Here is a 13,707-nt window from a genome sequence, read left to right on the forward strand (position 1 = left end):
GCACACACCTGTAATCCCAACACTTGGAAGGCTGAGGCAGGAGAATCGTGAGTTAGGAGGCCAGCCCGGGCAGCTTGTCAAGTTCCTGTCTCAAAACACCATTGAAAAGACCTAGAGATTAGGCTTAGCAGGAGAGCCCCTGCCTGGCAAAAGGGAGCCAGTGCCTCTGCCCCCCTCCCCCTCCCCCAGGGCATGTGGACCTTTAGGGCATTGGCAGGCAGAGTCACCAATGCCATCAGCTCTGATTCAACTCTTTTTTTTTTTATTTTATACAAGCCACAGACATGCCTAGCTCTAACATATAACGTGCCATCAGTGTCTAGAACATTCTAGCACAGATTGGAAAAATAGAATACGGGAAGATACGCTTCACTGGAATCTCTTTTCACAAAGAATGTCACAAACCTGAGCACCAGAATTTTAGCCTCTATTCAATGTCACAGAAGTTGTATGTGATCTTAGACCTTCAGCTTCCCAGCACCTCACAATTACATATGAAAGTCTTTATAAGGAGGCCCTCAGAGTGGGGGCACATGCCTTTAACCCCAGTGCTCAGGAGGTCAGCCTGGTCTACATAGAGAGTTCTAGGCCATCTATACTGTCTAAAAAGATAAACAAACAAATAAAAATCTTTGCAAGGTTGTCACCCTACAGAGGTGCAGTTAGAGTTGGGTGAGCTGTATGCAATGACTTTTTTAAATTGACAAGTAGGTACAGTGGTGCATAACTGAAGTCCCACTGTCTGGAAGGCTGAAGCTGAGGCAGGAGGATGACTTGGGTGCAGGAGTTGGAAACCAGCCTGGGTGCCATAGCAAGACTCCCCACATAAAAGAAAAAAAAAATGAAAGCACATTGCATGTTGTCATGTAGGAACGGTACTGGACTGAGGATAAGACGGATATGAAATAAGATAAGAATGGGTTTCCCATGGCAGCTGGCCATCTTACAGCTCAATAACTCAGATACAGGATTTATAATAAAGAGAGAAGCCTAGAAATCACAACCAAAAGCATTTGCAGTACCATGCTTACATTTTCTAACTATTTGTAAAACTAAGTTTAAGATGCTCTATGCCAGTTGTTCATTTCTAAGTACAGGAAAACAATGCCACATGGTTACATTCTGAACCACTTTCTTAGGTCTTTCATTTCATCTTCACAAGCATTATTTGTGCTGGGTGGGAAGGCCCTGAGTTTATGCCTGAAGAAACTAAAGTGTGCGCTAAGGGGCTTCTCTGTATAGGAAGCTTGCCAAAGCCTCAGACAGCAAATCACCAGAAGGACCAAGGCTGACTCTCCCCCGAGCTTTGCTCGGATGATTCCCAAACATTAGCATTGGTCAGCAGCCTCTGTGTAGCTCAGTGTAAATAACTCATAACCTAGAGCGCCCCATGCAGGTGTCCCTGGCACCCACAGCATCCTATGCAGGTGTCCCTCAGCACCCACAGTGTCCTGTGCAGGTGTCCCTCAGCACCCAGAGCCACTCCACTCAAGAAGAGAAGTCCATGATGTCCACTGAAAGTACTTGCTTGGTCTTTTATTTTTAGACTCTGAGCCACCTAAGCTCAACTTGGGCTTCTGGAGTTGGTGTGGGGCTGTAAAGCTCAGCACTGTGGCTTAAATGACTGTGGGACCTTCACCCACTTAGGACGCTTTCCTTGGCATGCGCCGGGTCCTTAATACGATCATTTGATCTGTGGGAGGGGCCAATTTCCTGTGGTACCACCCAGGGGCCACTCACTAGTCTTTGAAAAAATGACATTTAGTCAGGCCTGAGGAGATTTCTCAGTGATTAAGAGCACACCTGCTCCTCCAGAGGACCTGGGTTCAGTTCCTAGCTCCCACGTGATGGCTCGCAACCATCTACACCTCCAGTTCCAGGGGATCTGATCCCTCTTCTGACCTCTTCCAGCACTTGTGGTGCCTTTTACATACAATGAAGACAAAGCACTCATAGACATAAAATAATTCTTTTTAAAAGAACAATTTGGTGGTTGTTGTAAAGAGGCAATAAGAAACCAATAGAAAGAAAGGGTGGGAGTTTGCAGAATTCACTTCAGTGAATTGAAACATTTAAAGCATGTTTACACTGTAGCTACTCCTGCACTAAAAACTGAGCCCCAGGGATGTCCTCCTTCCAGCTCCATTCCTGTGCCTATGCCAGTCTCTGACATATAGCATGCGTATCATAATGCTAGCTGAATGAATAAATGAATGTCCTATGGTGGTACTTGCAAGCACCTGTACACATCTGTGTCTAACATCCTGTGACTACAAACACCTCACATCTCCTCCCCTCACAGATACTGAGAGAAGCTAGGTACCTGGCTGATCCCCTGGCAAGTCCAACTCCAAGCTTTCTTCCACAAAACTTCATAACGCACACCCCTTCTGGAGCACCCTCTTCCTGGCCCTGAGTTTTTCACCTTTTAAATTTGTACAGAGTCTGTTTCCTTGCACTGGTTAAGGCTCCCTTGCTTGCATGTTAACTGGAATTTATTTGGGTTGGCTTCAGTCCAAACCAGAAGTGCTACTGTAGAAATACAGGAAAAGCGCCAATAAAACTCAAAAGCAGCTGACACAGCCACCCACGACTTTAATCTCTGCATGCAGGCAGCAGAAGCAGGCGGATCTCGTGAGATTGAGGCCAGCCTGGTCTAAATTGCAAGGTCCAGGCCAGCCTAGGCTACATAGTGAGACTCTATGCTGAGGCTGACAGGGGCAAGTAGAATAGAACAGAAATGAAACAAACAAAAGTCCTCAGTAGCAGTTAATACAGCTGGACATAGAAATGGGCTGAAATCCAATCAAGACTTGGGAACAAAATACTCACTGCATCCATTTGTCTCTCTCCCTCCCACTCTATCCTTCCCGTTGCTTCCCCCTCCCCTTTCCCCCTCCTCCCTCTCTTCTAAAGTCTAGCTTTATCTAAACCTCACCCCTCACAGCAGCAGAGGACCATCCATAGTTCCTGTGTGTGCCATCTCTCCAGCCCCACAGCCATAACTGGCTCCAAATTCCTAGGAGAGAAAATAGACTGGCCCAAATTATGCTTTCCACCTACCTTGGATCCAGTCAGCTGTAAGACCAGTGCCTGCTTCGCCATTAGAATGTCCCCAAGTCTAGGGCAGCAGCCACTGCTTAGTAAACGTTGGCATGAATCCAGGCCTGGTGGTTTAGGTCTTTGTGACTAGTGCATTGAGGAAACAGCCTCAAGGGGCTAGGGATATAGCTCAGTGGTAGAGTGCTTGCCTAGCATGTGCAAGGCTCTAGGTTCAAAGCTGAGGACCTGAGGATCAATACCCAGTTTAGAGTGAGAGATGAAAATAATCTCAAGTTAGTGGTTTAAAACCTTCCACTTGACCTTTCTTATTTTTCCTGCTGGGTCTTTCCCCACTCTCAAAAGGAAGGAGGGAAGGAAGGAAGGAAGGAAGGAAGGAAGGAAGGAAGGAAGGAAGGAAGACAGAACTGAAAACATGGAGTGTTAGATGTAGAAATGGTCGGACTGGCTGCTGTGGGCAAGATGAAAGGGAAATGGTGTCCTTCAATTTCTCCCAGCATGCCCTAAGCTCCGCTTTTTAAAAAATAGATAATTGGCCTACTTCTGTTATGTACGAAAACAGGGTACTTCACCGAAAGCTGAGGGCAACACATTGGTCCCATAGCAGAGTCATCTGGAGATCTTGATGCTGGTGGAATAACAAGAGTCACCTGGAGAAGGCTTTAAAATTGAAATGGGCAGGGGTCCCAGACAATTGTCAGAATTTGGGGGTGTGTTTCCTTACATGATCTTAATAGGTAGCCAGCATGGGAGCCCCTATCTTGAACACACCAAAGCCTTGCACAATCTAAGACCCACAGCCCCTCTGTGCGACAGGAAGAACCAGTGGGTATTAATCCCATTTCCCAGATAGTGCAGTTATGACCACTGGGAAGTTTCCACTTGTGAGTGGTGGCCTTGTCACAGAATGCAAAGCTCCAGGGACTGCCCCCTCTGATCTCATTAAGTCATGCTGCAAACACTAATGGACTTAATTAAGAGCCCTCCCTCACCATGTTGTGTGTCCCTCCCTTTCCCTCCGCTCATCACTCTCCATTCATCTTTTGCTCCGGGATGCAGGAACTGAATAAGAAGAGGACCCAGAAGGAAATGGAGCACGCCATGCTGATCAGGCACGACGAGTCCACCCGAGAGCTAGAGTACAGACAGCTGCACACATTGCAGAAGCTCCGAATGGATCTGATCCGGCTACAGCACCAGACGGAGCTGGAGAACCAGCTGGAGTACAATAAGAGGCGGGAGCGGGAGCTGCACCGGAAGCACGTCATGGAGCTTCGGCAACAGCCGAAAAACTTAAAGGTAAACCGGGCGTTGGTGGCGCACGCCTTTAATCCCAGCACTCGGGAGGCAGAGGCAGGCGGATCTCTGTGAGTTCGAGGCCAGCCTGGTCTCCAGAACGAGTGCCAGGATAGGCTGCAAAGCTACACAGAGAAACCCTGTTTCGAAAAACCAAAAAAAAAAAAAAAAAACTTAAAGGTAAAAGGACAGCAACACACCCCGAATGACAGCATCCTCACACAAATGGGTGGGGCCACAGAATCAGAACCTCCATGTGTGGCATCCAGGGCTCTTTCTGCAAGCTGGGAAGCTCTGGAACCATCTAAGCTTCAGGGCCCTCAGCCCTCCCTGAGCCATTGGTCACCCACCATCTTTGAAAGGCAGTAGGGAAGGGCTGGAGAGGTGACTCAGGGGTTAAGAGCACTGGCTGCTCTTCCAGAGGACCCAGGTTTGATTCCCAGGACCCACACAGCAGCTGACCATCTGTAACTTCAGTTCCAGGGGATGTGATGCCCTTTTCTGGCCTTCAAGAGGGCACCAAGCACCTAAGACACATTGAGGCAAAACACTCATACATATAAAATAAAACTAAAAACTTGAAAATGAAAGCGTTTGCAGGTACAAAGACGTGTGTTCTATCCCCTAGAACAGTGGTTCTGAACCTAGGAAGGTTGAACATCCCTTTCACATCAGAAAACACAGTTACATTATGATTCATAACAATAGCAAAATTACAGTTATGAAGTAGAGCATTAGGAAGGTTGAGAAAACCACACTGCCCTAGAACCTATGTTTTTTTTTATAGGTGTGCTTACAGCCAAATCTTTTGTTTTTTTAAATATATTTAATTTTATTTTTTATGTGCATTGGTACAAAGGTGACAGACCCCCCTGGAACTGGAGTTATAGACAGTAGAACCTATGTTTAAAAAACAAAAAAAAGGTTGGGTCAGGCATAGTATTGCACACATAGAGGTAGATAAGTGCACTTTAGGCCAGCCTGATCTACATAGTGAGTCTTGGGCTAGCCAGAGCTATACAGGAAAACAGGGTGGGGGAAAAGGAAAGGAAAAAAAAATCGATGTCTGTGACCCCAGACCTCCTGGGCAGCTCCCTGGACCTGGCTGGCCACCCACTTAGCCTGCTTAGCAGCCCCAGGTTTTACCAGACTCTATCAAGATGAATGGTATCTGAGGCGCCTACCCACAGTTGTCCTCTGACCTCCACAGACATAAACACAGAAAGTGCCCCCAGCAAAAGTGGATAAAGAACTGTCCGTGGTCCTAGTCCCAGTAAGTGACAAAGCTGTGATGGTAACAGCCATCTTCAAGGTTGCCGCACAAATAAAGGCTACAAAGCCACGGTCAGAGCTAGCAGGATCCAGTGTAGCTCACTAGCGACATCTGCCGTGGGCTTGGGAATCAGGAATGTCTCTCCAGGCTGAAGTGGGGGATAAATGGAGGAAACCCTTTGGTCCTGGCAGCCTCCAGCTAATCCTAGCATGGCACTAGTTGGCAAGTTCTGTGTCCTCAGCTTCTGGCATGTGTCACGAAGAAAGGGCAGTTGTCAGAGCTAGCACAGATGCAGGCCACCCTTAGTCACTTTGGCACGTGCCCCTTCGAAGCAAACCCTAAGCACATCCATGACCCCTGCCACCCGAAGCCCTGAGTGTTCGCCAAGTGGCATGTGAATACGGAGTGTCCTGTGCCTGCCATATACTCTTCTTCCCACTCTCCAGAGTGAAAATTTGATGATCACCTCCCAAAAGCATACTCTTACCAGAATCAAAGACCAAAGTCACTTTTCTTTTTCACTCTCTACTGAAGTCACATGGGGATGGGTTAGGATGGGAAGTGCTTTTTAATTGATGTCTCAGAGAGACATTTTGAGCCTTAGCAGGGGGCGCTGGCTGTAGAGCGTCACCCCCTTCCTCACTTGGAAATGAAAGGATACAGTGCATCATGGATGTGTACAGGCTCACCCAGGGGAACCAAAACACAGTGAACAACGGGAGCCACTAAAGACTTAGAGGAAACCAGGGAAATAATTGCCAACTGGTTAACAAGTTTCATAGTATTCTACAATCTACTTACGAATCGTAGCTCCCCTGTTAAAATTGACTTTTTGTCCTAAAGCCATTTGTTGTCAATTCAAAAATCACTTCCATCCATTTTGTGTTAAAAAACCAGAGTACTGAGAGTGTTACCTCCAGCATGCACTGTCCTATCACTTTCTGGATTGATGGCTGTCGTGTGGGAGTCCCGTGCTTGTTCTGTGTTGTTTAACTCAGAGACGTCTATGTGGACTGACTCGTTTCTCTTTTTCTCTTTGTCCCTTTTTCTTTCTTTCTTTTTGCCAGGCCATGGAAATGCAAATTAAAAAACAGTTTCAGGACACTTGCAAAGTACAGACCAAACAGTACAAAGCACTCAAAAATCACCAGTTGGAAGTCACTCCAAAGAATGAGCACAAAACAATCTTAAAGACACTGAAAGACGAGCAGACAAGAAAACTGGCCATTTTGGCAGAGCAGTATGAACAGAGTATAAATGAGATGATGGCTTCTCAGGCGGTAAGTGGGTAGGTTTGTTGCCACGGCTTCTTCAAGAGCTTTTGGGATTTCCAGGAAATTCAAGACCCGGCTTTCATTCCCAAGCACCTCCTGAGATATGTTGGTTTGGGATATATTTGTTGCTGCTTTTCCTGCCTGAGGAACGGAGGAAAATGACGACGCCAAGTAAAGCCAAGGCCATGCAGATACTCGCTGGAATGTGTCTCATAAGATGGAGCTGAAGGAGTGGTGCCAATGGGGGGGGGAGACGACAGGGAGGGCAAGATGGGATGGATATCACGTGTGTATATATGCTTGTTCATCAGAGGTTTACTGACCAGCACCCCAATATCTGGCTTGGCCCTGCCACCTCTGAGCTCATGGTCAAGTTTGGGGAGACACACACACAGACAGACACATTTGCTAAATAAACTCTGGCCAAGCCTACTAGGCCCAGAGACAGTGGAGATAGCTAGACAGGGTCTCAAGCTATGTCAGGGAGTCTGGGAAGTCAGTTCATTGACTGTTAATAGCCAGACACACTGAGTACTTAGTTGTTGGGGTACTCAGGGCCTTGGAAGGACAAGGAGGAACAGGGAAGCTGGCCTGGAGATGCCTGGAGAACAAAAGTACATGGGCCTGTATAGGCAAAGGTTCAGATGAGAAGAGCATACACCTGGGGCTCAGAGCTCAAGGGTAAAGCCAGAGTTCAAGAAGGAGGATTGGGCTGGGAGCTGTGGTGCACACCTGTGATGCCAGCATTCAGAAGACTGGGGGAGGAGGACTGTGATGGCCTGGACTACTCTCAAGACCCAGTCTTGCAAAACAAAGGCAAGGGGTATAGTTCATCAGTAGACCACTTGCAGGAGGGCCCCAAGCACTGAAAAGAAGGGAAGGGAGAAGGGAGGGAAAGGAGAAGGGAAGAAAGGATAAAAGAAAAGAGGATGAGAGGAAAGAAAGAAGAAAGAGGGAGGGGAAGGGAACAAGAAAAGGGGGTTCAGAGCCCCCATGTGCCCCTCCTGTCTTATTCCCAGGCTAGTCTCTCCTGGCTCTCCACTGTGTTCCAGGATCCCATGGATGTTGGTAGGTTAGGAAATGGGTCTGTCAGGTAATTGAATGACATCATCCCACAGTGACCAGCCCTGATGGCCAATGGCTTACTAAAAAGAAACATTGGCTCCACCTGAGGTTGCAGTCTGCAAAGACGCAGAAGCCCCAAAGGGTCTGAGAATGAATGGCCAACCTGACCATTCAGGGAGTAACACGTGGGGGTGGAGTGAGTGAGGGTCAGAACCTCCAAGGCAGGAGGTGAGCTGTTACTCTACCACAAGAGGACACAGATGTCCAGTGTGCAGTTGCCATGAGCCCTGGGGTTTTCCACAGCACAAGAGGGAGTTTGGAAGGCAGGCTGACATGGGCATGGTGAAGGCTGGGCAGGGTTTGGGGGACACTTAGGAGGGGCAGCAGAGAGAATTGAGTTTCAGAGAGGAGTTGACAGGAGACAGGGAGAGTTGAGAAGAGAGGGTAAATTCGGATGACAGGCACAGTAATTGACTAAGATGGCACTGAACCCTGTAAGTGTCTATGTGGAGAGATGTAGATACTGAAATCTGCAAGTCATAAAGGACACGGGGATTAAAGACAAAAGGTCCCATTCCTTTGCCTTGTGGGGGCAGCTGTCACAGTTAAGAGTAAGTGGATCTATCAGGGAGGGGTGGGGAAGGGGGGTCCAGTTTGCAAAGCAGGGTGGGGACAGGATCTAGTAGTCATCCATGTTTGAAGGCTCAGTAGACATAGATCAAAGAGGGTGAGTAACCAAAGATCAGGAGAGAGCAAGTCACAGAGAGCAGAGTGAAGGTTCCTACCAGAGGGTTCAAATGTGTAGGAGCCACGAGAGCAGTAACCCATGACCTCTCTGCTTTGGACAGTGGCTTTAGCCAGTTCAGTCCAGCAGTGGGAATAGAAGGTGTTCTTACCCCTCAAAGGGATGTGGCTGCAGTTCAGTGGGCAGAGTGCTTATCTAGCATAAATGAGGCCCTTGGTTTGATCCTCCACACTGCATAAACCAGCATGGTGGCACCCACCTGTGATCCTGGCACCTGGAAGATGGAGCAGGAGAATCAGAAATTCCAAGTCATCCTCAGCCACATAGCAAATTTGAGGCCAGATCAGGCTACATGAGACTCTGTCCATAAAAAGAAGAAACTGCACATGGGACTCCCTCTCCCATCCTCGTCAGTAGAGGCAGATAGACATGTAGTAAGCGGAGGGGACAATTAAAGGATGCTCCTGCCAGTAGGGAGAGGCTTCAACACATTCTTAAGCTGATGGGTGCCGTTGCATTCTCGTCTTCATTCATTCATCCATCCCGACCATTGTTGATGATTGTCTACACCATGATCCAAGCATTCCTGGAGGGGATACCATGGTAAATAAGATTTATCCTCACTCCCTGACCAGGCCCTCTGGGGACAACAAAGAAAGCAACATCAAAAGGGGGCTGCTGTGCATGGAGTAGGGCAGAAGCAAGAAGGGCTAATCCAGTCTGGAGTGACTGCATCGGCCTCACCACTATAGCTGTTTAGGCTAAGGAGCTGCAGGGGTGGGAAAACTGTAGCCCATCTAGAGAACTCAGAGGCATCAGTTCTGTCTGAAATGTGGAGAGCTGGGGATCCTGCCTGGGAGTAAGACAGGAGGGTTGCACAGGGAACAGGTGACAGTCGGGTCTATAGGCCTCAGCACAGTGCACTGTCACTAAAGTGTAGGGGACCTGGTTACATCGTATTGCCGTCTGGGAACCATCCCTCAGAGACACATGGAGAATGGTCTGAGAGATGGCAAAAACGATAGGAGACCACGATGGTGTTTTTGCTCTTGCTTGACCGCAAGGGGATGATGCTTACATTAGAGATGCAGTGCTGGGATGAGGGGAGAGGTGGCCATGTCTGAGAGACAGGCTAGCGGTTCAGGGAGTGTACTTGGTGACAGGGCCAAGATGCTGAGTGATGATTAAAGAAGGATCTAACTGTCTGGGTTGAGCTTAATGGCAGGTGACAGTGATGGTTTATTAAAAAGACAGTGGGACAGGTTGGGAAAGGGAAGCAGGAAGGGTGAGTTTGGAGTGGTCATGTTAAACTCATAGCTCTGGGAAACAGCCCAAGTGTGAATGTCTAGATAAACGGAAGAAACCAAGAAACAAAACTGGGGGACTTACCTCCCCAGGCAAGTCTGGTGTGCCAGCATTTGACCAAGAAATAGTCTTGGAGTAGACAGGAGCCCTCAGGAGGAGCAGTTAGAAGAGGACCCAGGCTAAAGCCCTGGAGTGACCACATTTCCAAAGGTCCTTCTTGGCAGGGACTAGCTGGGAAAGAAGCAGAGTAAGGAGAAGAACATGGAGAGGGGTACACAGTGGCTCAGCATTCAGGGACAAAGTCCAGGCTACAGGCAAGGAATTGCAAGAAAGGAAGCACTTGACAGTAGCAGACCCTGCCAGGATGTGAGGTCACTTAAGGGGTTTCACAAAGATCAACAGAAGGCAGAGTATGAGGGATGGAAGTGGAGGACAATGAGTGGAAGATGAGAGTTAAGGACAGAGAGAGGTGATGGGGACAGTACTGGGTAGGATTCCTGCCTTGGTTTTTGTTTTGTTTTCAGACAGGGTCTCTTGTAGCCCAGGCTGGCCTGAACCTCATTATTGACTTTGAACTCCTTATCCTCCTGCCTCCCCACCTCCCAAGCACTGGGATTACAGATGTTCATCACCACACCCTGTTTATTCAGGGCTGGAGATGGGACCAGGGCTTCATGCATGCCCCATATGGACTCTACCAACCCAGCCACACCCCAGCCTGGCTCCTGTCCAGTTAGCTGTAGTCATAGAGTACCTGTGGCATTGCCCGGCTATGCAGCAAGGGTCTAGTGAGCACATTTTATAAATTGGAAGACACAGGGTAAGGACTGTGGGCTAAGAGGAGAGCAGTGCCCTCTGTTTGGAAACAGGGAGGACACTGAGTGTGGCTGTCACAGCTGTCCAACACTGGCCTTGGACCACCAGTCAGATGTAACCTATAAATCCCTCCTTTACCTGTGCAAACTAGAGGCTCACTGAAGGGAGGCCGTTCACATTAGCGACTGCTTAGGACAGGAGTTGGCACTTTTTAATTTTTCTGTAAAGGGACAAATCATGAATGTAAGAAGCTTTGTGAACCATGAGAAGTCTGTCCCACTAGCCAGCTCACCTCTGCAGACCAGCCAGAAATTATGTGTGCCTTAGTAAAACTTTATTTATAAACAGACACAGCCTGGGGCTTAGCATTCCAGCATTGTGGGGAGGGGATTGCATCTTGGGTGGAGGCTGTGAGCTGTATGCTAGGCCACTCCTGACTTACACTACACACTCCTTGGCCTCCTCCTCTTCTGTTTAAGCCATTGTAGGAAGCAAGCATGGTACTCACCTACATCATTATAAAGTTTAGAGTGAGTGCATTTGTGTGTGTGACTGCAGGTGATGAATTCCAAAATCTAGAACTCCTGGGGTTTCTAGAACCTGGACTTGTATGATCAGAGCCGGCACACAGCAGGGACAGCTAAAATGCCAGAAACAAAAGAAATTGCAGGCTGGGGCTATGACGCAGGAGGCAGAGGGCTGATCTAGTGTGCAGGAAGTCCTGGGTTTTGTCACCAGCACTGCTAAAATTCCAGCATGGTGGTGCACATCTGTAATCCCTTCATGGCAGTGCATACCCATAATCCCATCAAGGCAGTACATACCTGCAATTCCTGCATGGCAGGCAGTGCACACCTGTAATCCCTGCATGGCAGGCAGTGCACACCTGTAATCCCTGCATGGTAGTGCATACCTGTAGTCCCTGCACAGCAGTACATACCCATTATCCTAGCATGGCAGTGCATACTTGCCCTTGGGAGGTAGAGGCAGGAGGATCAGAAATTTACAGTCATCCTTGGCTAGATAGTAGGTTCCAGCTCCAGTGTGGCCTGCATGAGACCCTGTCTCAGAGGGAAGCACTTCAAGGTTCTAAACTGCCCACTGGAAGTCTAAAGTCTCAACCTCTCATTTGAGGCTCATGGTGGCTAATTTGTAGAAGTAGAGAATGATTGGACTGCCATTTTCTTCCTGGTAAGGAACCCTCAGGTCAGGAGAGAATCCACAGCAGTCCTCACTGGGATCCATGGGTCATTTCAGCCTCATCTGTGGGCTATTCTGGCTGTAGACTGACTGTGTGTGTACAGCAGCCCTGCCTATGTCCGTCCCCCAATGGAAATGGGAAGCAAATGTCCTCTCTAGCAGCTTCTAACATAGACTGTGTAGGGTGGGACTCAGGAAACACATGTATTTCTCACAGGACTAAAGACGCTCTCCAAGTAGCTTTAATGTTTTCAAAGTGACTTTCCACTGCGGACACTGGGATACATTGCCAGGCATAGATCGAGTGAAGATGGTACTGGGGAAATGACCTGTATGGAGAAGTGCAGAGAAACTCAGGGTAGCCATGGTGATCTGGGGACTCTGACTCCAGCAATCCCAGTCAAATTGAGGGACTGACATGGGGACATACCCAAGCCTATGGCAGAGGACCTATCTGTGTTCTGCTAATGGTCTGACACAGGAACCTCTTTGAGCTCGAGCCTTGAGTTTCAGCAGGCGGACTTGGCCCATCTCCACATAAGAGCTGGGCATCTTGGTACAAAATGTAAAGTTGAGGTGCACCACTGGAAACAAAGGGAACTGGGTGAGGGTGCATGGATAATCTTAGATCCCATTGCTTGGAAGCAAAATGCTTCCCCTCAGGTTATCAGCTGCTTCCAAGGAGTGAGAATTTTGAACCCTTAGGGTCCTGGGTTGGTGGCTAGGAAGAGGTCATGTGTAGCCACAGTCATGGCCAGCATGATTTGTTCGGTCCTAACAGCCACAGTGGCACAGTCTTCGGACTATATGAATTATTGTTGAATTCACTTCTATAGCACTAAGCATGTCTAAAAGGTGTCATGATTTTATACTTAAAGGTGTTTAAGTATGGACACAGTCTTGTCAAAACCAAAATAATGTAATAACTGCTATTTGTTGGACATTGCAGTATGTGTGGGGTCTCAGGATTGGGATCCTATATGGAGTATTTCCTTTAAAATTCTTGCCAATCTTAGTGGGAATTATTATCATTGTTTCCTTGGAAAAAGAAAAAGAAAGAAATGAGACCAAAGGAGGATGAATAATTGATAAAATGTCACCCCAGAGTGGCAGAGCCAGGCTTCAGAGATACTGTGGCCACCAGGGCCAGCTCCACTGGCTGTAATCCAAACTGCAGTTTCTGTCCTTCCACCTAAGTAGGAGTAAGGAGACTGTTCCCAGTCATCCCCAGAGTGGTGCGTGTGGGCTGCCGTGTGTGTGTGTGTGTGTGTGTGTGTGTGTGTGTGTGTGTGTGTGTGTATACATATATAGCGTGTGTCTTCTATACCCACAGTTACGGCTAGACGAGGCGCAGGAGGCAGAGTGCCAGGCCTTGAGACTACAGCTCCAGCAGGAGATGGAGCTGCTCAACGCCTACCAGAGCAAAATCAAGATGCAGACGGAGGCCCAGCACGAGCGCGAGCTGCAGAAGCTAGAGCAGAGGGTGTCTCTGCGCAGAGCGCATCTTGAGCAGAAGGTAGGAAGTTCCTGGGGATCTGTGCAGTGGGGCTGGGGTCTCAGAGGGTCACGGTTTTGTAATGGAGCCCTCCCTAATGGCCAGGGATCAGACTGAAAGCTTACCCCTGGTACCCAAGAGAGGCAGCCATTATCTCCAGGCCTGGGACACGATTGCT

The 13,707-nt window shown here is 48.3% G+C and overlaps 1 protein-coding gene across 2 annotated transcripts in view; it reads left to right on the forward strand.

Annotated features, from left to right (window-relative positions):
- Positions 1–13,707, forward strand: part of Taok3 (TAO kinase 3) — a 162,544-nt gene that overhangs the window by 146,576 nt on the left and 2,261 nt on the right. For both annotated transcript variants that reach the window (XM_027414189.2, XM_027414190.2), the window contains 3 exons: positions 4,120–4,359; positions 6,697–6,909; positions 13,368–13,550. In XM_027414189.2, the coding sequence (XP_027269990.1) occupies positions 4,120–4,359; positions 6,697–6,909; positions 13,368–13,550 (636 nt within the window). The remainder of the gene's footprint in view (positions 1–4,119; positions 4,360–6,696; positions 6,910–13,367; positions 13,551–13,707) is intronic.

This window comes from Cricetulus griseus, chromosome 4, assembly GCF_003668045.3.
Source record: "Cricetulus griseus strain 17A/GY chromosome 4, alternate assembly CriGri-PICRH-1.0, whole genome shotgun sequence".
NCBI classification, from domain to species: domain Eukaryota; kingdom Metazoa; phylum Chordata; class Mammalia; order Rodentia; family Cricetidae; genus Cricetulus; species Cricetulus griseus.